Source organism: Vidua chalybeata, chromosome 15 (genome assembly GCF_026979565.1).
Source record: "Vidua chalybeata isolate OUT-0048 chromosome 15, bVidCha1 merged haplotype, whole genome shotgun sequence".
In the NCBI taxonomy this organism is placed as follows: Eukaryota; Metazoa; Chordata; class Aves; order Passeriformes; family Viduidae; genus Vidua; species Vidua chalybeata.
The window spans coordinates 6,911,091-6,937,731 of NC_071544.1; the positions used below are offsets into that span (position 1 = coordinate 6,911,091).

Below are 26,641 nucleotides of genomic sequence, written 5' to 3' on the forward strand. Positions count from 1 at the left end.
AAGTAATTACTGAAAGTTGTAGGTCACCCTATTTTTTTTTTAGCTGGTCTTTTTTAAGGGATCTCATTCTAAATTGATTTATATAATTTTTTTTTTTTTGTAATAGTTGGTCTATATGATTTTAAGAAATGCAGTACTACTACAACTGAATTATCAAATAGGCTTAAAAGCTGGTACTTAAAACAGCTAATTATATATGTCACTGGTTATTACCTTTCACTTTGGCCTTCCTCAATCTGCTTCACTAGAATTACTCCACTTTTATTGTGTTGGAAGTGACATCAGCATAAAGCCCTTGAAGTAGTAAGGGTAAAGCTCACAGCTTTATCATATTGGTTTAAAAATCCACATGACAAAAACTGTAGTTACTGTTAAAACAATGAAGTCTGACTTATTTTTAGTTTTGAATACATTTGAGTTACAAGCAGACATCTCATACCAAACAATTAATGTTGGATTTTATGTGAAGACTGTACCAGGTAAGAATAGTTTTTATTCATTTAAAATTAAAGGTATGGGGTACATGAAGAATAACAAGTTTTAGCCCACAAGGAATTTATAAATTATTAAAACTTGAGAATGCACATTAATTACATTTATGGAAAAAACTTTAACTTTTTATTCACACAAAGATGTTCCCACCTTATTTTTTTAAATTTCAGTTCAGTGAATTTTGAATTCTGGATGAAGCAGTAGCTTATTTCTGATCATTTCTAGTCAGTCTCATAATCTCTGTCCAATCTTTCTAACAAACTTGGCTATGGAACAAACAATTCATTCATTTAACACCCTCATGTTAAAACCTGTGACTTTATTGTTTATACCCCACTTTTTAATCTCACATCCATTCCCCACATGTCAGTTGGGAACACCATGACTCCACTGAGTTTACATCAGGGCACAGAGTTCATAGCCCTTAGAAAAGTCGACTTCTAACAGGTGATACTTTCTACCTTTTTTTAATGTACAGGAATAGCAGAAATAAGTATTCCTTTATTAGATTTATTTAGTTTTAAATTATAAAATATTTTTATCTGCTCCATGAAAATGTTATTATAAACAAAGCAGGTATGAAGTGGGGAGAAAAACCTTTCCTTTTGTACTTAAATATGTAACTATATATGGCCTGGAGGAGTTTTATTGGCTCCTTAAGACATGTAAAGAATTTAGTACCTTTAAACTATTAGAAATTACTCTTATTTATGGAGGTTAAAATAATCTAGTCATAACTGAGGCCAGATCCTGTTTTCATGAACTAATGACTCCTTTGAGAACAAGCCAAGTGTGTTGCAAAGTGATTTACTACAGATGCATGTTACATGGTTTATGGGATTCCTCGATGCCTTGTATTGTCCCACTTTTATAGAACTACATTAAATGCATGGGTGTGGGTTTTTTCCCTAACTGTGATTGGAAGATCACATATAATTTGGTTTTGGGCAGGAGTAAGAATTTGTTTGGTTGGTTTTTTGTTTGTTTGTTTTTAAGGACTCTCAATAAGTACAGAATTCTCTTTCCTACTTTGCAGTTGTGGAGATGCTTTGGTTTCTTTGGATTCCTTCATTTCTCTTGGTAAAACTTTCTGGTTTATGACTCACATCTCAAAGCACGGCTGAGTCTCATTTGTGTTTTATCACCAACTTCTACTTCCAATATACTTTTCTGAGTTGCTGTGGGTTGTACCAAAGTGCTGCCTGGAAATGAGCTGCAGAGCTCCTCCATTCTTTGTGCACAAGCACCACTCCAGCACTGGCTGAGGGATGACTTTACTGAAGCAGTGATGCAGAGCACAACTGTTTACTTCTCAAGTCCCTACCCATTCTGACTGTGGATAAGGACTTTTTCCTTCACATATTTCTCCATAAAGCCAGGTGACAGACATCATTTATGCAGAGAGTTGAAAGGCCTTGATTGATTAACAGTTAGAGGAAAATCCTGCAAGAATGAATTCATTAGAGAAGGCAGATGAGGAATGCTGCTCTTGTCATGAACTGGAAGAAAACCAAGAATGTAATGAACTGAGCAATGACAAAGTCACCTCTGAATTTTATTTGCATATGAGAGAAAGGCCTTGAGTTTGTTACCTGACAGGTAGCATCAAAATATCAAAACACTGGACAGTACCCTTTATCAGGACATTTTCTTCACATTTCTGGGGTTTATGCAGCTCCTGTTTTAGCTGCTGGGGAGAACTACCCTTTGAACACAGGAGTGGATGATCTCAAGGCTGATTGAGTGTGCCATTGCATAATTTATATGTCTTAAAACTGCTGGGTTCTCATTTGGCTTAGAAATTATGAAAAAAATAATGGGGGTGGGGGTAGAGCCCAGATCAAAAATAATAAAGATTTATAAGTAATCAAAGGTTCTGATTTACTATGAAATAATTCTGTAATTTTGTTCATAGTTATGCTTTTTCTTGCACTTCTGATCAAGTAGAACATGCTAAAACTAAATGCAAACTACATTTGGTCGCTTTGTGTGGGCTGAAACCAGAGCATCCTTTCTACCAAAATCCATAGAAAGGAAATTAGGTGTTTAAAAATGTGCATCAGAGTGCAATAGCTCAGTGTAATTGCACATCTCATCCCCACAGAGCCCTGTTTCACACATAGGAGCAACTTTAGCTCCTGCTCTTGCTATTGCAGTACAGTCAAAAACACTGGAAGAAACCCATATCCCTCAATTTCCTTTCGATTTGTGATCCGGAAAGAAATATATATTATTTATTATGGTATTATTTATTGATTATTTATATTTTCTACAGAAATACATATGTATATATGCATACAGAAATATATACATATATGTATATAACCTTTTTCTATTTCTCTGCTCTTTTACTGTCTTGCTTGGTTGATTAGTGTTTGACCATAACCAGGATTGTTAAGAAGTGACATTAATTGTAAGTAATTGCATTTATTCTAAGATATAACTTGACATTATTAACATTATTGATTACACCTGTGTCTCTACAAAGTATGTAACAGGAAAAATACACATTCCCTTCCTACCATTCAAAAAGCTGAGGAGAACCAACCCTTCTCTGTCATATCCACAGGAAAAGCTCTTTGGAGAAAAAAGATAAGCAGGCTATGTGCTCATGTTGAAATGTGTTCTTAAATACCAAGAGCTACTAAAACAATTTTAAGATGCTGATACATCTTCCTAATCGGGACATTACCACCATTTTATACACTGAAATACTACATTTCAAGGAAATAGTAACTATTTAGTAACTCCCTGCATCTGCTGTAAAATTAGTATTCAGATTTCTTTTAAGCAAAGACCAGATACAAAATTTAGCTCCTTTAGTGTCACTTTTTTTACCATAGCTTTTAAACATTTTCATATTGTGCATAAACCAGTTTTAAAATACTCTGGAAACTCTTACAGATATTAATGTACTCAAAATAGAAATTAGTCAGTAAATCAAGAGTGAGTATAGTTATTCTAAAAAATGACTTCTGGGTTCCTACTGCATAATTTGCTTTTTTCAAAATAAGATGTATTTACAAATTATAAAATATTTTTCCAGTATCCATAGTTTAATTTTTTCTTACAACAGTATAAAAAGGCTGAAAATAGGAAATTTTTTCACCACTTTAGTTTGAAAGCAAAATGTACATATAATTCTGTGCACTTACAAGTACATCCAAGTGTGCCAGCCTGCAGCCAGTCAGAAAAAGCAAATAGCAAATGTGACATTTCTGTACAAACAATATTTATTATTGAGTAGAATCCTTCAGTTGTTCTATTTAAGCCCTTCAGAGTTAGAGAGCAGGGTGTGCAAAAAGGATTTCCCATGATCACTCCAGCTACCACACTAGTAAAAGCTCTAGAATTAGGAGGAGGAAAACACCTGGAGCAAGGCCTTCAAATTGTTAAAATGATTATAGTACCAATAAAAGAGTTGGTGACTTAATTAGTCAGCCTGTAAGTATTTTCTCACAGGGACTAAGATGTTTGTGTAGACAAAGCAAATGACCCTGCATATCCTGACTCTGTGCATTATTTCATTCTTCTTGTTAATTTTATCGTACTGAAATTTCAAGATAGGATGCAATCCTTACTTTTTACTTAGTTTCATATAAAACTTCTTTGTGTGCTTCTGACTCCTCCCAATGTCCATTACACCTGCAATAATTTGGTCTTGGGTTTGGTTTGATTGGGCATCTGTTTCCTAGTTACATTCCTGAGAAGGATCATGGAGATGAAGGGTGAATGAAGGAATTCTGTAACTGTTTGTGTTGAGAGTGGCAAAATATTATTACCTTTAAACTCTGAATGTGCTGGCAGTTCTTTGGCTCTGGAAAACATTTCTAGGGAGTTTGCTATAGGCAATTCAGTAGACTCAGCTGATAAAAAGCAGTTTCTTAACTAGTAATCAAGGCCTGCTTCCAGGAAGTTCCCTGGAGCTGGAGGCTTGCATTTAGCCTGTTGGGTAGCTGCACCTTTCAGTCTATTCAGCTTTAGACCTTGAAAAATCCCTGAAATTCCAGTCCTCCATTTCTAGATCCTGCCAAGAAATTGCTTGTTATTAGTCTGGTTGAACTTCAATGGTGACTTTCAACAAAGAAAGTTACACTGTGGTAACCAACCAGCTAAAGCACACCAAAAATAGCTTATATTTCATTTTTTCCCTTGTATCTAATTATTTATAAGTGTCATCTCAAAGAGGAAAATTAAATTAAAAATAATTAAGAACTAATCCCTTATCTTTTATATGAAAGGGTTAAAACACGATGGAACTACAGCTCCTTTTCATAGGATTTCTCTCCAACATTGTTTTGGGTCAATTTCAAGTGCTGGAAATCAGTACAACTCCTAGATTTTCACTGAAACTATGCCAAGTTATACCATTTCAGAATCAGTTGAGTTTAGCAATCCTTATTCTATTAAAAAAGCCCAAACCCTTTTAATGATGTTTCATATAAATGTAAACATTCAATTGTTTATGAATGTTTTAGAAGAAATGAACAGTCTTTCCTTTGATAATTAGACAAATAATTTAAAAATAACTTCCGTAGTAGAATCAGTGTGAGAAATCTTAAGAAAATATTAATTAGATTCCTAAGAAGTTTGCAGCTCTTGATTTGTCCAGAGTTTGCATCTAGGTAATGTCCAATAAAAATATTCCCTGTTTGAAAACTGAGATCACCTGTGGACAGACAAATCCTTTGAAGTCTCTTCAACCCTCTGTGACCTTGAGTGATTTCCTTGAAATCTTGAGCTGTTTTCAGTTGGACTGAGGGTCATTTCGAAAATGCATTGCTGAAGGTTCAAAAAACTGGAAGAAAAGTTTGGAGAGGTTTAAGCTGTGGGTTGTTAACCACTGTTAACAATAACTGAGTTAACCAACAAACCCATGTGATTTCTAACTCTCTCAGCAGGCTCAAAATAGAACTGCATCTTAGAATTTGATGCTCATCACCTGGATCATCAAAGCTCAGTTGTTAAGTATGTATGGCAATGACTGTTCTTCCTAACCTTTATTTTTCCAGTGTTTAAACTAAAAAATGATGTAACAATATGCACTACAAGCTTTATAATATCAATGTACTGAAGTGAAATACTTTTCCTGCTCTTGTTTCTTTCTCTGTTCTTTTTTTCTTCACACCTGACATCATTAGCATCTTTGACTTATTATGTAACTCTTCTCCTGCCATCCTGCTATGTTCTCTGCATCCAAATAATATCCAGGACTCAGCAACTTTGGTCCATTCTGTGACTTTGTAACTTCCTGTGCTCCCAAACATAAAAGCTGCCTCTGCTTCTTTTTTTTTTGGATTTATCATCAAAATTTTGACATCATCTCCTTATCTAGTTTGATTCATTCCATTATTACATGTTTTATTACATGAAAAACTATAATATAATGTTACATATAAAAATTAAGATAGATAAATTTAGAAATAAGATCCATAAGATGATGTGGCAGTGGCATATGCATTGTGAGTTATATGGCAAAGGTAGTACTTGCAGCTCTTTAAAAGGGGACTCTTTGCATTCTAAATCAAGAAAATTTTAAAATCAACTGAGTGTGAGATTCACCTCCCAAGGTCACTGTCATAAATTAGTATTCAGCTCAAGGACTTAGGAAGATTTAGAACAGAAAACAAAGCCAAATTTGCTGTATGACAAAATAAAAAGCCAGAATATATTTTTCCTCATTTGTCAGAAAGGTTTGCTCTTCTTTCAAGAACTTTTCTATTTGTCTAATTTAGACAAATGTGTCTTTTTCATTATTGTGTTTTTGTGGATGGCAGCTATTACTGTACCCTACAGAAGAACATGAACCATAGAAATGTTCCATCCCCCATGTATAAATCATGGCGATGCTACATCCTCAAACCTTCCACCTAATTTAATTCACCTTACATAGGGAGGAAGGAAATCCTCTTAGAGTAACTCTGATGCTTTATTTTTTTCATAGTATAAATAGCACAGTGATATCACTATAATTAGCAGCTGTCAGCATTAACTTATAAAACCTACAGAGAGAAAAGGGGGCTTATCTTACAAGTATCTTACAGCATTTTCTGTGGTCTAAAAACTAGCATCTGTTATTTTGTACATTTTTTAGTCCTTTGGTTATATTAGGTTCTACCAATATACAGTCTAACCAAATGCAGACAGAGAACTTTGCTAGTTTAATTTCTTTGTTTTGACCAGTACAATTTTTGTTCTGCAATGCTATTGCTACTCCCCAGTGCAAACTCATTTACACTGAAATATCTTATATGTCAAGTTGCACAGTGGATGACTACTATTGAATAAGAATGTTTTCCCACTTGTTCCAACAGAGAATTAAACCCTTTATTTAAATATTAAGACCAAAAGATGAATGCTATTCCCATCCATGTAAAAAAAGCATTTGGGTGAATTACTTAATTTTAACCTGGATTTTTTTTCTCATTTTTTTTCTTCAGAGAATGGTGCTGTTTTGATTTAAAATATAGACAAATATTAATCTTGTAGTGAAAGTTTGCTACTAAGATTCCTAGTTTGCAAAGCTTGACTTGGTGCAGTATGTATGGAAGTATAAATGCAGAGTTCAGTGTAAGATACTTTTGCTGTCTGTGCAATCCTGGCTGCCCTCCCTGTGAGAGTGGTGAGGCACAGGTCACACAGAGAAGCTGTGGATGCTCCATCCCTGGAAATTTTCAGGATCAGATTGTACTGGACTTGGAGCAACCTGGTCTAGTGGAAAGTGTCCTTGCCATGGCAGGAGTGAGGAATTCTATGATCTTTAAGCTCCTCTCCAATCCAAACCAGTCTATGATGATAACATTCAAATGTTTAAAGGCATACTTTTATTAAAAACACCTTCTTCTTTATACAAACTTCAAAATCAAAAAATGTCTGTGTAATTTACATACTCTTAGTTTACATGTATAGTAAGAGAAAAGGTGATTAGCCTGAAGAGAAAATTATTAATGGCAGGGGAAGAAAAAATTATCCAAGGAGCACTTTGAAAAGTAGTCAGTCCCCAAAGTTCTCCTAAATCTTATGAGATACCATACACAAAAATGACTTTTTCATTTCTGTAACACATTATCTAAGCCAAAGAAAATTGCTTAGTAGTGTATTGAACTCGTACCAAACAGCTTAGAAAAGAGCTCCTCATTTCATGCAGCTCTGTCATTACACTAACAAGGCTGCTCATTCCAGCTGAGGCTCTGAATCCAGAACATGAAGTAAAAAACTGTTCTTGTTCCTCCTTCAAAGCCAAAGGAAGAGCCTGGCCAGAAAATAATGATAGGAGTTGAAAATGACCTTTGATTCCATCACTAATGACCTGCTTTTTCAAACAGGGTCATGAAATGCCTGATTCATTCTCTGTGTACCTCCAAAAACAGTAGGTAGCTGTTTGGTCTAAGCACATGATTTGGTGAATGATGTTCTGCACTCCAAACTTCACTAATAAAAATCCTAGAAAGTTGTAGTACAAGAACTGGTGTACTGGAAATTTGTTTATTTCAATAAATTAATTACATTTTTTCATCCTTCTTTTTTTTAAACAAAAGTCCCATGAACTCAAAAAAGTAACTTAAAAAAGCTAATATACCTGAAATACTGCACAAAATGCACTTTTTAAATTGAATAAGCTGAATAATACTGTAGCAACATTAAATCTGGTGGGCCTGAGGGAGCCAAAGATTAACTGCCCTTGAAGCACTCCATGCTTTGTTCACCCAAGTTTTGTATCTCCTCTCTTTGAAATTAAAAGCTTACATATTTTTATATATTTTTAAAGCAAAAAGAATCCTGGTTGTTGAAAGCAACAACTGGTGATGCAACGTTTGAATTAGAAACCTAGCAGTGTATACCACAATTTTTATTAGTTATAACTGAGTACACAAATGCAGAAATGTAATTTAGGAAGAAGAGCTTGGTCAAAATTTGCATAATTGTTTAAATTTTTCATAATTCAAAACACCCCAGTTGTCAATACTGTTCTCTTTTCTAAGTCTTGCTGCTGGATTTCTGTTACTCTGTAATGCTACTACAGAACATAATTTCTGAGCTTCTGAGCATGTTTGTCAGCTTGCACAGTAGCATTTAAAAATATTTATAGTCAGCACTTAGTCCTAGATTTTGGAAGTATTTTAAAAGCCTGGTTCTAATGTTATTATTAATATACGAGGTTTAGTGTAAATATTTCATCACCACCAAGGGAAATGGCAAGTATGTTCCAAATATTTCTAGATCCAGAATGTGAATGGTTTAATCACTGGAGTCTTGGCAAGCTGAGGAGCTGGCCTCTGAACAGAAGTTGTCATGATCAGACATGAGCTTTTTCAATACCTCCCTTCTCTGACTGAGATAAGTAATTTGCACACATAGTCAATATTTTAACAGCAGGATCAGTAACTCTGGCACAAATGCTAAATTTAGCACTGGGCAGGGTTGGAGTGGCCAGGAGCTGGCAGCTGTGACCTCTTGAGAGACATCTGCAGGAACATTTGTGAGAGACAGTGTCTCCTACCTTCCTGCCCTCACAATTCCATAGAAGCTGCTTGGCAGCACACTCCATCTCTGAGACACAGCATTTTCCAGATCGTACTGGTAGCAAAAATTAGATTCTGGTAGAGCAGCAGCCTTCTAGCAGAGGTAAGCTGCCCCCAATCAGCTGATCAGCACTGTCTTGTTGCTTTGAACTGCAACATCTCTTGGCTGCCCACAAGATTTCCCTCAGCCTGCTTTACCTTTAATCTAGGAAATAGAGGTACAGCCTGATTCCCACTGATACCAGATTTCCAGCCTCTGTTTTTATTGATGTAGGGACTTTGTGCATGTGGTGCTATCTAAAAACCATCATTATCTCTCTAGCTGTCCTAAGTAAACTAAATGTACCAATCAAATTGACTGCAATGTACAGTGAGATCCAAAACTCTATAGCAACGAGGCAAATGGATATATATTTTTTTACCAAGGAAATAGGACACCGTTAACTTTATTTAGGCAGAAAAAAAAAAAGGGGGGGGGGGAAATATAGATTTAAAACACAAAAGACTTAAAGTTTAATGACTGATTACTGACTGATTATTCTAGACATGCTCAATTTGCAGATCTCTTCTGGATCTCATGGATATCTAAAAGTGTAATCACTCTCTGCCTGATTCAAACAAACTTAAGCTTTTTCAGCCTTATTTGCATAAGGTAGTATGATTTATATGAAAAAAACAGGAAAAATATATTGAAATGTACAAAACTCGGGACTCTTGATTCACAAATTTTATACTGCTTATAAACTTATACTTTAAGTTATTAATCTTTTATACTATATAGCAAACTTTTTGGGGAGGCTTATGTACTAGCTCCCTGAGAAAACCTTAAGATATTAAAGTTCTTATCTCTTTCACTTCATGGCTTCAACAGGTATTTCTACCATTCCTTACAATAGGTTAAGAAGTAGAAGATTTTAGATTTGTTTGCTGAGAACATCCTGTGCTGTCTTACAGAGTGTTTTCTGCTCCGTGCAGCATGAGTTAGAGAGAAGTGTTTATATTTCCCCTTCTCAGCCTTTCTACACTGTACTGAGCGCTACAGCTGATTTTTTGAGAAAACATTCTAGTATTGCTCAGAAAGGACTGATGAACTGAGTTGCAACAGTAAATGAACAATTGAAATAATGCTGGCCAAGTATACTTATTACATATTATAGATGAATATTCAGAAAATTTACTACTCACTTCCATAGTGTCTTTTGAAAGATAAACAACCCAGTACACCAGGTTGAATCCTGCAAATGCCACTGGAAAGAGGATCCTGGAGTACTGGTCTATTTTACTTGCACCTCCAATGGCTGGTGGTTGTGGTGGGGCTGGTGGAGGAACAGGCAGATGTTGACACTGGGATGCAGTATTTGATATTATGCTGGGTTCAGGAGACTGCTCTGCCTGAGATGTGATGGAGTTCACTCGCTTCTTCAGGTTAGAGTTGGAGTCAGAATGCTGTGAAAGAAAAAAGAAAAGGAAAAAAAAAAAAAAAAGGTGATATTTGGATACAGAGTCTTAGGCTTTGTGATCTTTAGACTTCTTTCCACCTTTTAACTTAACTTTCTGATTTTGTTGTTCCTTCTCTGCCATACTGCAATCTCAGAAAATCACAAAAATAATGCATCTATACAGAAGGATATATATTTTTATGGCCTAAAGCTTTATTGTAAAGCCATTAAAGAATTATGTGCTTTTTATATTTTTAACATTGTGATAAGTGGAAGCTCCAAGAGAGAAAAAGAAAAGATGGAGCTAAAAGGAAAAGTAGGTAATGGTGTATCTAAATGGTAGTGGGTTGGTATGACTGAAGTTTGGGTAGATATGGATCAAGATTAAACCAAACAGCAATACAGGCTGGCTCAGGTGCAATCTTCCCTGGCTGAACCCACTGATGAGTTTGATAAACACTGAATGGAGTCAAGCAGTCGTGCCATTTTTTTTACTAGAAAACTGCTGCACAAAAGGCAATGGACTAACTTTACAGCTGCTGAAGTCATAAATGCTAAATTGTCCTCTTGTTTTTTCTAGGATAAAATTTCATTTTAAAATATATCTCATAATTGCCACAGCACTTCCATGCATACAACTGAAGACAAATATACTTAGCTGTAATGGGACTATTTTATTTTCATTTATGGTGAAATGAAACCAAATTGTTCCCATATTTTGTGCAGTATTTGCAGCCAGGTCCAATTACTCTTCAGAAAGCTGTATTAAAACTCTTCTGAAAATTCAGCCAGAACTCAGGGACATGTAGAGCTTAGCTCTTAGTTACTAGGCTAACATGTATATTAATTTTGTGCATCTGTTTTATTTGGGACCACGCTGCCATTATTTTACTTTCACAAGAGTAGAAGTAATAGAGTTCTTCCTTGCAGAAATGATCAGGAATAGGATCTACCCCAGGCTCTAAGCCTGCTCTAATGGGTATCAATTACCCACTTTCTCAGTAGTGTCAAATAGGAGGAAATATTTAAAAACCTTGCTGCTCCTGCCATATCCCAGGATAGACATTAGTGGATGCATGGCAGCAGCTCTAAGACTCATCTGATGGCTGAGAAAATACAGAAGGATGCTGAGAGTGACATTGTTTGTTTTGAGATGAAGTATGTACTGTTCTGTTAATACGGAGCTTAAGCCTAAAACTTTGTCCATAAAACTCATTTCCCCGATTACTGAGGAAAAATCTTGTGCACAAAATCGCACAACATACACAGATGTTCGTGGATTTGAATACAAAGCTTTTTTTGGTCAGCAGAACGAGATGACCAAATGACTGAAGCAGATGAGAGAAGTCTTGGACAATGTAAATAACTCCCAAAATAACAGCACATACATCTATAGTGAAATGGAAGACTAACATTGGAATTATTTTAAGGTAGAAAAATGCTATTAGATAGGCAATTTCCAAAGCCATTCATTGGGAGTGATTTAATGACAACCATTCACATAAATGTAGCCTGCTGTCAGCATTTTTGGGATTTATCTTGCAGGATTTCTAAGCATGGGAACAGATTTTAGTCAATCAGATAAATGACTGAGTCACTAAAAGGAAAGGAAGCATTTTCTGAAATACATTTTCCACTCTTGTACTTGGGCCACAATTTCTAGATAACAGACTAACCTGGCACAACTGGTGTCTCCTGGGTGACTTAAAATAGTTGTAACAGGAATTATCCTTCCAGAAGTCATTGTTACTGTCAGAGAATGAGAACAAGTGACATTTGCACAACAGGATGCCAAGTTCTTTTTATGAATGAATGGACTAGTATCCAACTAAAATTAGGGAGAGATGGATTCCTCACAGCTGATTTTAGTCTAAACAAAAGGTGAAGAGAACATCACCTTACTTGAAAGGAAAAAGGGACTTTTCTGTAAGTATTCCCTTACCTGTTGCCCTTTTTCTTCCCCTACAACCAATCACCACTTCCAGTTTGCCCTCTATACATTATAAGACTGGTGTCATGTTCTGAATGGGTATTAAAAAGCATTCCTGCTCTGTGCCTATCTGGAACACAGATATTTCGTTTTGCATTTTCCAGTAACACAGCAAGCGACAGACAGATTTAAATGGCGGATGAGCTACAGATGTGTCACAGAAACAGAAAGAGGGTTATCCATGTCCACTTGCGCTAATCATAATAATAATAATCCCCCTCTGTGAACAGACTGGCTGGCTGAGCCTGCCTTCCTGCTTTCACTCAAGTTCTGTTCCATTTACCTGCATGCCCTGCTTTCAACAGAACTGTACAAGTTGTAAGGTATCTTGTTTTTTCAGTCTTGTTTGTCAAGTCTGTGGAATAACTTGACCTTTTGTGGAGACTATGCGGTTTCTAAAAATACAAGTGTTAAGGTGAATCTTAGTCCTTTTTATCTACAATATTCTGGTACAAGGTGGGTCAAATTCTACTCTGGATTATTCAAGCATGAATCAGGAATTAGAGTGCTGAGGTGATGGAGTTAATAGTAAGTAGAACAGATGTAGTATATGGTCTTTGGATGATGTTTAGTACTGAACATTTTTAGAATATGGAGGTAAGTAAACCTTTGTGATAATTTGAATAAGCACTTGGAAAAGTGTAATCCTGGTCATTATTTTATTTATATTTATTAAATTGCTTTCCTATAGAAGCAGGATTGCTAAAGTAGGAGGATTATCTCAATGTGATTTCATCTCAAGAAAAAAACCTGAGTAGTTGTTCTCACTGTCTTTAACAGTCCTATGTCCCCATAATGGCAAACTCAGGTTCAAAACTATTTTCTTCTAAATCTAATTCAGGATATGAAATTCTAAGTCCAAATTTATCTCAGATGTGTAATGAGGATGTCTCTCAGTATGGGAGTTGTTTGTAGACCAGATTGCTGCCCCAGAACCACAACTCATATTTTTCATTGGAATTCACTGCTAAACCAACAACAGGAGGCAGTGAGGAGACCGTATAATTCCTTATTCCACTTGTTCTGAACAGCAGCTACAGTAATTTGTCTGCTGTATCTAGATTTAACTTCTCCTTTTGACAAAGGTTACATACAATAACATCATGAAATGTTAACAAAACAAAGAGACAAAATGGAAATGAATAGCCTATTTTGCATAGCTCACAGAGCCAATCACTCAGGTAAGGACTGTTTTACAAGTAGCAAGATCAAGAAGCCTGAGGCACGGCACACTGTGTCGTAAGGAAAGAATGGATTTTCTGAAGTTGCTGAACCTTGATTCAGAGGTATTCTTGCACTCATGTGGAATGTTAGTCCCATCAGGCAATTAAACTTGCAGCTCTGTATGAGGAGGCAGTGACACAGAGCACAGGCTGCCAGTTCATTGTTTAATGTGAGACACCACCACACCACACTGGGCAGCACTGGTATGCAGATGGCCTGTAAGGTATAGTCTGCCTTCTCATTGAGCTTTTGCAGCCAAGCTATCTCATGCCCTGGAAAGCTCACAAAGCACTCTCATCCTGTCTATAAAGCTCTGCTCTCTCACAACCCTCCTCAATATCACTAGAATTGGCTTATACTCAGAATATCTCAGGAGGCTTTCACCAAATTTCTTGCCTTCCAGATCTAAAAAAATACAGCATACATAACCTCAGAGTAAACAGAATTCTTTGTCTGCACTTTCTGGTTCTTTTACTGCATAATAACTGTGATTTATGAATGCACTTTGTTCTTGTGTTTCTTTCCCCTCAAGAGATTTCTGTAATTCATATTTGTAGAATTCTCTTCTCTGTTGCTTTGTACTGCAAATGTATATTCTCACTATCAGTTTAGTTTATGATCTAACAGTAACATGAGTCTCTTATATGTGCAACCCAGATACTGGCTAACTTTAAAAAAATTAATATCTGCATGTCCTTCCTTATCTCTCTTTTACTCACATCTCTTTTTCCTGCTAGCAATGCAGTAAAAAGAGGTTCATGAGAATGAACTCTAAAAGTTTAGATAAAAATAATGTTATTTCTTCTTTTCTTCATAATTTATTTGATTAAAGACACTGAATTTTCCATATCAAAACACACACACAAAGCAACCTAGAACCAGAGCTCAGTGTCTGTAAAATGCAGAATGCCTAATTAAATATATAACATTTTTTTGCCTCTGCTCATTAGTAGATACAGTTTGAGAAATTTCAACCATTACAGACATTACAGCATGCTAGTGACTTATCTCCCAAAGGGGGAGTTAAACATGGTTTAGCCCCTACATCCACCAGTGTGATCTTCAAAAACTCTCCTTAGCTATTGAACAATCCATATGCAGCATCTTCCAGCAGGGAAGTTCATTGCACTATGCAACATCATCTTTTGGCCAAGTACAAAGGAATTTCCTTCAATACAGTCCTGTGCAGTTCCAGTATCCATCTCATGGCACAGATTTATTATAAACCCGAATTAGGACACTTCTTTGAATGTCTCATCTGTGAGATCTGATTAAAAAAAAAAAGTCTATTGCAAATAATGTGTACTGTTTATAAACAGTGTCCTGCATAATCAAAAGCTGAGTATACTTTAGAAGTCATTAATAGTCCTAGCTTCAGGCATCTCTTTAAGAATTTTAAATTACCTTTGCTAGAAACACTGAGGAAAAACATGCAGACTTATTTTCATCGTTTTTTACCCTAATAAAAGGGTTAAATCACTTAGGTTAAATTGCTCACTTGGAGCAGGGGAAAACCATACTCAAATTCTTTCTTAACCTCCAGGAAATTAAATTCACTTCTCTCAGAATATAGCCTAAACATCAGGTGAAGGTGAATAAGGGGAGAGGCTGTTACCTATTGCTTCAAAGCTATTTTACTTTGCAAGGAAAAATCTAAAGATCTATATAGGCAGGAAGCATAACTGAAAAATACCCAATGCCCATTGTATTAAAATTCCTGTCATATAAACTAGATATGGAGAGCAGACACTGGAACCCTGGTCATTCTCTCTTCAAAGGGAATGAGCTATGGTAGAATTTCTTCATAACGTTTATTTGTAGCATGCCAGAAAAAACATATAATTGGCACAGAGCCTCTCTGCTGTCAAAATATGTTTTTACATTAAACAGATTTAAATTTTCAAAGCCACATTTGGCTCTTAAATCTATCAGTGTCTGCCCATATGTTTTTTTCCTATAATTAAATTTTCTTTATTTTGTTCTCACTATCCGCCTGCAAAAAAAATTGCTTGGATTATGCCTCAATGTTGTCAGTCAAGACCTTAAAGCATGTAGCTGTTTTAGGATGATACCTAAAGGGTGGTTGGTGATTCAGATAGAAGTGCTCTGTTACACCAGGATATTCATTAAACATACTCTATATATTCCAATATAATTGTAGGAAACTAAATCCTCTCTACCAGTGACATACAGCTGTTCTGCAGCTGGCCAGGTTAAAGGGAATAAGAATCCTTTCCTCCCCAAGCTGTGTTGCTTTGAAACACAAGGCTGGAGGGAGTAGGAAGCTCTCCCAGAGGTATTCACTGCTCTGTATTGATTTCTGTTAAAACGTAAGGACTTTCAGAACATAACTGTGATCAAGCTGTTAGAGGGTGGTAATCTTTTGTCTTTTACATGTAGCCTCTCACATGGAAAGGATGTCTTTTGATCCGTGGGGTTACTCCCTGACCATCCCACAAAGCATTACTGCAAATGGTGTCCTCCAGACAGTATCACCAATTCCCTTCCCCTGCAACTTCCAGGACTGGGATCTCCATGGGAAAAGAAAGCCATCAAGAGGAAACAATGCAATTGATATAGAAAAGATACATTTGAAATGGATTTAAAAGCTAAATGCCATCATGGTTTTATATGTGCATGTATAAGATGTTTGGTTTTGACATGCTAAAGCCAGCTTGGCCACCGTAGGAGTAAGAGCAGGTTTGTGTCAGAGTCCAGATGAATGCTCAGCTTGCTGCCCTCGTGTTCTGCAGTGGAACACCCAGAGTTTTGTATTTCACACAGGGATTGCCTGCAGCTGATGAAGAGAGCAAGCCAAATCCTGCTCTCAGTTAACTGAGGTAAATAGAGAGGCTTTCCTGGAGCCAGCCCAGGCCTGCTGAGCTCTCAGCTCTCTGCTGAGCACATGGACACAGCCTCATCTCTCTTACTGACCCCACCACAGTTCAGTGGCTGCAGCATTTTCTCCTACTTTCATTCTACAGTGGAGCAGAATTTGGTCTTCTGGCATATTTCTTTTCTGAGTGTAGAGGTTTTTTCTCTATATTATAAAAACTTGTGTTTTTATAATATAGAGAAAGACTATAGTGTATTTGAATAAACTATATTCAAAAGAGACTTTATTTTAATAAAGCAAAATTTTAAATAAAATTAATTAGACTGAAGGGGAAAGAAGGCTGCTTAATATTTTAAATTTTTGGGTTTTTTTTTCAAAAAGCATTTAATCTGGAATTAATATATATATATATATATATGTATGTATGTATGTATTCTGTAGATATGTTTATCTTGACTTTGGGCCCTCACTCTAGCAGGAAACTGAGTATTATGCTGTGTGCCTTAAAAATAATTTCCCTAGGACCAGTAATGTAGCTATAGAAGCACGAGGCTCAGTGAGACTGGCAGTCCAGAGGAAATGGTCATACACACACAATCAAACTGTGTTAAATACACTGTTAACATTCAAATTAGACACCTCAGGTCTGTTTAATATGAAATTATAGCACTGACTGCAGTATATCTATGGATGTGCCAACATACAAAAGTTCCTTCCCCCTTATCTCTAACAAAGGGAAAAAAAAAAAAAAAGGAATGAAAAAAGAAAAGCTTCTTAAAATCTGTTATCCTATAATCACTCCTTTTTCCCAGAATGCCCTTCTGGAAGGGAACCTTTTAAATCCAATAGCTAATTCTAGAAACCTTTTTGACTACATCTTCATTTGTAAGTACCCTTTGTTTTTATGATCTCACTGAGTTTGCTCTTTCTCTTACTACAGTTCTTATAGAGAACTGATCCTGAGAGAAAACCATGGTGGATGTACAGGGCTTGAAAATTACTGTCTTGCTTTGAGCAAAATCAGGTCTGTAGAATTGTGTGGACATTGTGGGCTGTTTTAGAAACTGAGTTTACTTTGGGACATAAATGGATGGGATTTACTACTCTTCTAAATCTGTATGCTGTCAGCTACATAGATATAAATAATTTTCTTGAGCAGATTGTTGCAGGGTGCTTCCTAGATGTGTATTTTATTCCTAGATACTTTTTTTTTATTTTTCTGGTTTTTACTTGGCAAACCTAACGAGTTAATATTTACAAAACAGGAAGGACGGTTTTCAATTTGCTCTTTGCTTGTTTAAGGCTGGAGACCTTGATAAGAAATTTGAGCCTTTTAACTTCTTTATCTTTTATTCATTTGTTCAACAGAAATTTTATGTCAGGTGCCTACCTTGGTCTGCTGTGATTCATAGATCATGTAAATCTGGAGGAGCAAGTTCTTAGCTTATCTGGGCAGAAGCAGGAGATTATTTTTGGATCAGTTGTTTTCCTGAGACTGGGAATGTGTGGGGGGTGACCACAGTGGCTGTGAATGCACCAGCAGCACGTGCAGTCAGCCTGTTTTCATATTGCTCAGCAGGGACTTCAGGGAAAACAAAAGTAGTATTTTTTGGTTTGTTTTCTCCTTTCTAGTAAACCTACTTATGGTTAGCTCAAACTTGAATAAGGAAGTGTGAAGGACAGGTCCAAGCTGTTGTTCCTCTTCAAGATGTAGTAGCTATCAGTATTTTCTTCATGCTATATAAAACCAGGTGAACTTTTTGATTTTTCTTTTCTGATAGCTTGTCCTCCAAAAAAGAGTCAGCAAAACTTATCAACTATGATTTTAATAGTTTGAAAGTACTTCAATATTGTAACTTTAACTGCTATTTATCAGCAAATGTGGAAAAATACTCTATGGTGGGTAAGGTATTGCCTTGGTATAGGCACCTCTTAGATTGATTTCCTTATTCAATTACAGATTCAGAGGTTTTGCAAAATGTTATTCAAATTCTGTTATTTCTCTAAAAATGGAAATCATGGTGGTAGTAAAACTGAGTTTGAAACAGGAAGGCCACAATGATAAATATATTGACATATGCTGTGAGACAGCATTCTCATTTACGATTTACCATGAGATTTACACAGTGGAATTTGCAAGCAATTCTGACAGTTTTTTGATATTAGAAAGACTTCCTTTCTTTCACATGTACTAAAATCTATCCTTCATTTATGTTTTCCCCCCAAAGCTTCCACCCATAAAGATTTCAGTAAGGTAAGAGATGCCAAGTTTATGTAAAGGCTAATTACCCATCTTCCAAATGCCTCACTTATGGTCTGTACCCTTGTACTACAGTGATCCCATAAAAATCTGGCCAATGCACATGTTCATTCCATTGTACGCTGTCCCACAAATTCTGCAGCTGCCTGACCACACTGCCTACAGCATTGCTCAAGAGAAGTATCATGGATAACAGTCTAATGGCTTTCCTTAAATATCTTGCCAAATAAACATCTCTCTAGAAAATCATATTGCAGATTTAAATAAACAGTACAAATAAATGAAGTATTTTCATTTTTTGGTATCAGAACAATGTCTTTGATAAATAGACACTATCTGGTTACATAATCTGCTTCAGGTTAAGATCACTTTAATATTGTTTTGCATTTACTACTTCAGCTGCCTGTTCCTATATGATGCTTATTATCAGAAAAGCAAGCAATTACCGAGACAATCTCGTCCTCTGCCGGTACAGTTGCTGCTGATAGTGCTGCTGCCAGTGCTGCTGCCCTGGCTGCCTTCCTCATTGCTCTCTGAGTCTGGAGATTGGTGAAGTAGTTGACAGCTGCAAACTCAATAAGTGCAGAGAAGACAAAGGCAAAGCACACAGCTATGAACCAGTCCATGGCGGTGGCATAGGACACCTTGGGCAGAGAATGGCGAGCGCTGATGCTTAAAGTGGTCATCGTGAGGACTGTAGTGATTCCTTGGAAACAAGAGAAAGAAATGGGGGGCATTAGAACTTTGCTTCAGCCTTGCTACTCTTAAATTCACATATATTACAAAAACCAAAGCACAACACCCTTTTTGATTTTAGCTGTCATCCTACATCCCAGCTAACCAACAAGACTCCTAAGTATTTTGTATTCTTAAATAACTCATGTATATTTAGATTCCACATCTAAAAGGTCTGGAAAAACTTCCTTAATGCATTGAGGAGACTGAAAGATAACAACATTCTACATGGGACTGCTTCTTAGAATTGTGATAAGCATGGCTACAACAAAATCCAGGCTTAAAACATGAAGGGGATTTTCCTTGGGAGGTTAGTAAGTGGCATGCTTGACAGAAACCTGGATTCACATATTGTCATTACCCAACAGTGATCCTGTCTTTCTCTTGTTGTTGTACAAGAGACCATGGCTTACAGAACCCTCACTAAATCAGTCAAATTCCACATTAAAAACAGTCAGAGCCTGATCCAAACATTTCAAGTAATAATGCTTTGGTCCCCTGAGCTGTTGTCTTTAATCACTGGATACATTTTTTAAGATTCACTAAGAATATCTTGATTTGAAAGCACCCCTTGCTCAGACAGGGAAGGACAGAAAAGCTACTACTCTAGAGCTGCTTATCTATTTTCACAGAGCAAATCTGGTCATGCAGCTCATGGGCCCCATGGTGTCCTTCACATGAATTCATGAATTTATTCTTTCTGTGTTGGAGTGTACAGCATTAATAATGTAGGAAATATGCTTAGTTCCTACTGCTGCCTGATACAAGCAAAAAATGCAAGAACAAACTCAATCATTTACATACAAGCCTCTGTGACTCATATTTACTTATAATTATGCCTGCTAGAATGTAAAAACTGTGGGTATTTAAAGACAGTGAGGTGGAGAATATCCTCCTCTATTTTCTGCAGCTGGGAAAGGGTAGGTGGCAAAGTAAAAGAGGTTTTAATGTCATATTGTGATTGTCATGTTGAGTTGATGAAGCAATATGCTATGAGTGATGCTCAGAGGAAAGGATGCAGTGTCATAGCATATTGCAGCATCCAGAAAGGGTGACATTATTTTCAGAGTTTCTCTGCAACTCTCACATGATGTGGCTTGCCAGCTGTCTGAGGTTAACTACGTCCCAATGTCATTACTTATCACGTTTTAATGAAATACAAATAGATGGTATGGAAATATGTAGGATTCCTACTTCTCCCAAATCTGCCAGACTCATTTTATTATACAAATACAACTATGCTGAGATGTATTTCAATTTCAAAGGTCCAGAATGAACTTTTTGAAATGATGTATGATTAGATTAGAATCTGTCCATGTGCTAGTTAGTAATAAAATTGATATATTCTGTGTCTGAATAAAAACTGCTGCAGGAATTAACCTTAAGAATAGGTCTCCTATTCTTTTACAGATATAGACAAGAATTCTCTCCATGTGGAGTGAATATTGATGAAATGCCCTGCACTGTGGAAAGCTGCTTCATCAAACTGAATACCAAATTACAGTCGGAAAACTGTGCAACTGCTGATTGTTTACCCTTGTCTTTACAATTCTTGGTAAGTTTTGAAGAATATGTTACATAATGCAAACACTGAAATCTGATAGCTGGAATCCGTTTTGGAGGTAAACAAAGTCCTTAAATTATTTTGTGCTGAAAAACTGGTTTAGGCACATCGTTATTCTTCTACTATTAATTTCTCTTCTCCCAAAGTTAGTTTTCAGACTTACAAGTAGAAGTGAAAATTTATAATTCAAGTATTTGCAATATGATGCATTTTAAACCTTCTCCATTTTAAAATTTTCTTTTTCACTGAAAAAGACCAGAAGTCTTTTTTTTTGTCATAAGGAATTTGCCCTCTTTTCCTTAGATTAAGGTATTCAGAATCCATGGGATTTTGAATGAATCAGGACTACAAATTCAGACTGTGCCCTGGGAGAAATACAAATAGAATAAGGATTGAAATATTCTTTTAAAATGCTAACATCACTATTTTCCACAATACAGAAAGGAGTTTATTTTACTCTTTTCATAAAATGTTTCCTCAAGTCCATGTTACTCTTCAGTACAACACCTAAGAGCTGTTATTCCAGTGTTTGGGGTATTTATATAATTATTACCAAATCAGCTACAGACCTACTTGCACATCTCTTTAAGCATGTACAGTTACCTTCCATGCCCACTATGTTGCAAGTATTTTTTACTCAAAATGTAGAGGATGTAACTCTACAGTCCAGAGATGCAACATGAAGCCAAATCAGGTAGCATCAATTCTGGAGTATAAACCTCAGATATATATGAACCAGGAGACTCAAAGCTTTGAGAGTATTAATTCAAACCACTGGAAAGAAAGAAAAAGGCCCTGCCCGCAGGTGGATACATCTTTCTCATTATAACTTCAACCTGTGCTAGGGACATTATTCATCTCACTGATCTTTATCCATCTAAAGCCCTTGTTAGTTGTTTGGATACCTTTGTAGCCAAGGGGAAGAGAGCACTCCAGAATGAGTGTTAGGTGAGGTACCTTATGTCAGATAATAACTCCATTCCATGTGATTCTTTTTTTCTTTTAAAGCTTTAATTCATATTGGTTTCATGAGACAATAAATCCATAGGAAAAAATCCTCTTGAAAAAAGGAAGAGGTTGACATTTACTTTGAAATTGTCCCTTTCTGCATACAAAAATACAATTGGAATACAACTGAAAATTGTCACAAACAAGTCTGGTTAGCCAAACATTCTGAGTCAAGAATGTTGACCCTGATAGGCAAATTGGCTATCATTTCACTTTAGTATTTACTTTTGCTGACTGAAACCTACTAGCTGCCTTTCCTAATCCCCCCTGGTTTACAGTATCTGATTGATACAACGGATTCAATACAGTGAATGAAATGAATGAGAAAAGCAAAAAACACAAATACCAGCCACAGTTCTTGCTGGAACAGATTCTTTGTTAATCCAAAACACAACTTGAGACAAGACGACAGTCATGATGCATGGAATGTATGTCTGAATGAGATAGTAGCCTATTTTCCTCTGCAGATGGAAATAGAGCAGCTGGAGTGAATATTCGCCTAAAACAAACAAGCAATGAAAGGAATGGATGAATGAACGGTAGACGTGATGTTGAGCTCAAAGACCTTAACGCAGCATACCAAAAACTGTCCTGGCTGGAACAGACTCCTTGTTAATCCAGAAAGACACCTGAGAAAGAATGACTGTCATAATGCAAGGAGTGTATATCTGTATCATGAAGTAGCCCATCTTCCTTTGCAAGTGGAAATAAACTGTCATGATTACATATTCACCTGTTAAGAGACAAGTATGTCAGCATTATTCTGGCAACATGTGAGTGAACATTATTGGCTTAAACCCAACATAATATGTTCTGATGAAATCACAGACCTCTTAGTGCATAATAAAAATAAGCTGCTTAAAAACCGGTAAAGTGACCTTATGGAAACAGAGCAGAATAATATTCATTTTATGCATTGTTTTTACTGGTGTGGAGAGGTAGTGGGAATTCTTAAGAATCTCATGAAAAAATTTTGTGTTTGATGGGACTGTATTGAAAAGCTGTCTTTTAAGAGACAATGGTTAGAGTCTGTCCATGGGTTTTACTTTTTAAAATGGCAAAAGATAATTAATTTCATTCTATATGAAAAAAACCCTGTAATTTATTATCAAGGTGTTTCACAACACCAGTAGTTTCCACATGGCTCCATCTTACCTGTGTTAGATTTAATTGTTTCACTAGATACAGTTTGTCCTATGAGGTCATACTGGAGAAGACTGGAAGACTCCTGTGGTACTTCTACTGAATGCAATGGTCCTTTTTTCCAAGTATAAATTATTTCACTTTTTGGATAAGCATCTGAGTAACAGAGGGGAAAATGACCATTACTAATTACATATTTTATAAGCAGTTGAAATAAGTAGAATAATCCCTTTTGTAGCTCAAATGCTCACAGAAACATGCATCCTACTCCAGTAAGTTCCTAACCTCATTAATGACATAATTAAAAAAAAAGCAACAATAAGAGAATGGCTGAGGTGGGACCTGAGAGGAACAAGCTGTCGCTTCTTAATTTGCTATAAAACATACACGTTGGCTACCAGAGCTCAACTAAATATTTTCAGAATTGATTACTATAGACTATTTTCAAAATTATAAGTAATATAGTAAATGTAGCAGAGGTTTTATGATTTTTGAAGGACCAACTTTGACTACCAGAAGTGTAAGAATAATAAACAATAAAACATGCTTCAACAGTCACCCTTCAGTGAATAAATCCATGTCCATATGAATAGTCTGGGTCTCAGAGAAAAAAGTAAAATTCTAGTATAAAAATAAAACTTAAAATTTCAGCTATGTCACTAAGTAATATCTTGAGATCTTCTGACCTTCTGACCAAATGTGTTACTTTAACAAAGATACAGAAAAACTTACAGCTTCCAAATTTCAGTGGACAGGCATGTCCGTCCATTGGGAAGTTCACCAGCCTCATAGGACAGTCAGCATTAATGGTTAGTCTAGAACACATAGTTGTAGATAATGAAAAAATATGGTATGTAGGAAAATGCTGATAGAATCAAAAATGCAGGTCAACCAAAAACAGAAGAAGAAGCTCTCACCTCATAGTGTAAAGAATAGTTCCATTCTGCATAATTCTGAAAAGTTTGTTAGGAGTTGTCATATTGTGAGCAATTGATTTTTTTCCATTTCTAAAAAACGTGTCTGGTGTCCAAATTTTACTGACCATTAAATTGTTCAGTCTCAAAATTTCAGTTGGCCCACTAAACTTCAGCCTCTCATCAGTCCATGTCTGACGAAAGAAGACATCCATTGTGTATTCCTACGGAAAATAAATAGGGGTTGACATCTTTGTGTCCCCAAGTGGCTGTGGGGACAGTAATTCCATGAGACAACCTAACACACATGTCAATGGCATTTCATTTACTGCTTAAACACTCAATCCTATTATCATTAAGTAGTTACTAAAAAAGTCATCCATGAAAACATATCCTATTTTCTTATTATTTGAAGAATAGTTACAAATGAATCAGTGAACAGATAATTTGACATGAGTAAGGAAAAAAAAAACAACCCTCATTGTATTCTCATAGATATTAATTTAATTCAAAGTGACTGAGGTCTAAGGAAATACAAATGTCTACTTTTCAAAGTGAAAGACGAAGCTATCAATGTTTAATTGCCAGAAACAAAAAGACAAGCTCTGTGACTCTTCTGCAGCTTCTTTTGGATATTCACAAAGTGAGGACTGATCTGAGTCACATCACAGTAGGATTGTGGTGTCAAGTTAATATTAATCAATGGGACTTTTTTCCAAGAATTCTTAGTAATATTTTCACAAGTCTTCAGAAAAGAGCTCTCTGCAGAAGTTGCTTAGGAAACAGAGCTAAAACTGGTCAGGGGAAGATTTTGTAAGAATGCAAGGTTATGCCTTTTCTTTGACTGATGAAGAGCAGTGGAAAACCTTTGGTAGGACTTGGAGCCCACAGTTCCCAGCCTGCAGACTGGATTGCAGGCTCATGTGAGCTGATGTTAGAGGGGTGTACAAGGGCAAAAATAGCAGCCCAAGCCAACCTCTAGAAAGAGAACAGTGATGCCATCCTCACTTCCATGACTTAACATGTTCTTGGGGGCTACTGCTGAGTTGCCAGAGTCCACCCAAGTCTGAATGTCTGTCTACATTGACAGGGTCCACCCAAGTCTGCAGCTGCCCGAGTTTGGGGGCAGCCAGCATGACCGGGGCAGCCGTGTCAGCAATGGCACCATTCCCCTGCAGCTCCTACCAGGCAGCGCTCCGCAGAGCTGTGCTGGGACTCGAGTCCTCACCATCTTTTTCACAGGGTTCAAGAGGCATCTTTTACCTGTGGCCATGCCCTCACCTGAGGCTGTGTGCGCCTAGCCCCGGCTGGCGCGGCCGGGAAATAGCTGTATGCAGCTCTGGCCAAACTGCTCTGCTGGGCCCTAGAGATTGTCAAAGAGATTAAGCCTCGTAATCTGCTTTAATGACGGTCAACTCAGATGCCACCGTAATGAATCCCGGGAAAACAGAGCAGGGGCGGCGAGCGGGGCCCTTACCATCTCCACGTCGGACACCGGCCCGAAGCTGGTCACGTAGATGTCCGTCTTCACTTCTGTCACGGCGCCTGCGGGACACGGAGAGGGGCTGGGAGAGGAGCGGGGCCGGGGCTGCGGGGCCCCTGTTCGAGGGCAACGGGGAAGCTCCGCAAGAGCGGGGGCTGCGGGGCACGGGCAACTTCGCTGCTTGCCGCCGCTTTTGGGGTTCCACCGCCTCCCTCCTGCCACGGGCGCGGGACGAGCCGCTCCTGCCCGGGGCAGCCGGAGCGCTGCCTCGCCCTTCCCCACCCGCCGGCTCCCCGAGGGGACGAGGCTTCCCCGCTACCTCCAAATCCCGGTCGGAGCCTGTTGTCGTAGCCGTCCAACAACTTGTCGAGGATCCGAGTGATGTTTTCCGAGTAGAGGTCCGCCCCGTCGCCCTGGTCGCCCAGCGCCGTCCCCACGCTGCGGGGAGAGGCGAGTCCCGTCAGCGCCCGGCCCCGGGGGTGCAGGGAGGAAGGACAGAGCCCCTCGCCCGCTCCTCCGGACTGCGGGGAGCCCTCGGGGGTCGGCGTGGTGGCGGGGGCTCACTCACCTCACAGCCACACATGCCCAGGCGAGCAGCAGAGCCATGCCGCAGGTGTGTGCGGGGACGCTCAGGTGCCCTCAGACCCGTCAGCTGGAGCCAGTGTCGGTGCTCATCCTTCCCCCGGGGCTCGGCCGGGTGAGGCTCTGGCAGAGCCCGGCTGGCTCAGCCCGGCTGGCTCAGCCCCGGCCCCGCGGTCCTGGGCCGGCCTCTGCCCGCGGTGGGGACGTGCGGGCTGTCCGCGGCCGTGCGCGTCCCTTGGATTCGGCACCGCCGTTCAGCCTCATCTGACCGCTCCAGGGGGGGAATTAGGGTTTGAAGGGACGGTGCGCGGTCGGAGAGCAGTGACAATAATCGAATAAGGCATTAGGGGAGATTAAAAGGAAGAAATCCACTGCTAGTTTTGGCATGGAATTAGCAGGGACCCGTTAGGAAATCTGGAAAAGCGCTGGCATCTTGCTGATAGAGATTA

The 26,641-nt window shown here is 37.8% G+C and overlaps 1 protein-coding gene across 1 annotated transcript; it reads right to left on the minus strand.

Annotated features, from left to right (window-relative positions):
* Positions 1-2,477: 2,477 nt before the first annotated feature.
* On the minus strand, positions 2,478-26,268 carry GABRA6 (gamma-aminobutyric acid type A receptor subunit alpha6). Its single transcript, XM_053956852.1, has 10 exons — positions 26,179-26,268; positions 25,930-26,048; positions 25,605-25,672; positions 24,131-24,351; positions 23,946-24,028; positions 23,226-23,369; positions 22,651-22,803; positions 19,210-19,469; positions 10,200-10,460; positions 2,478-5,290 (listed from the first exon to the last, which is right to left on the minus strand). The coding sequence occupies exons 1-10, from the start codon at positions 26,214-26,216 to the stop codon at positions 5,240-5,242; spliced, it is 1,398 nt and encodes a 465-aa protein (XP_053812827.1). The 5' UTR covers positions 26,217-26,268; the 3' UTR covers positions 2,478-5,239.
* Positions 26,269-26,641: the final 373 nt, after the last annotated feature.

Bases quoted from the DNA above. Each gene is read 5' to 3' on its own strand.
- GABRA6 (XM_053956852.1), bottom strand. From the start codon at position 26,216: ATGGCTCTGCTGCTCGCCTGGGCATGTGTGGCTGTGAG. The intron at 19,470-22,650 runs GTATGCTGCGTT...CTTGTTTCCAAG, and splicing joins TCCAGCCAGGACAGTTTTTG to GAATCACTACAGTCCTCACG. The intron at 5,291-10,199 runs GTGAGTAGTAAA...CTTTTCTTCCAG, and splicing joins TTTCAAAAGACACTATGGAA to TTTTTTGAACCTTCAGCAAT.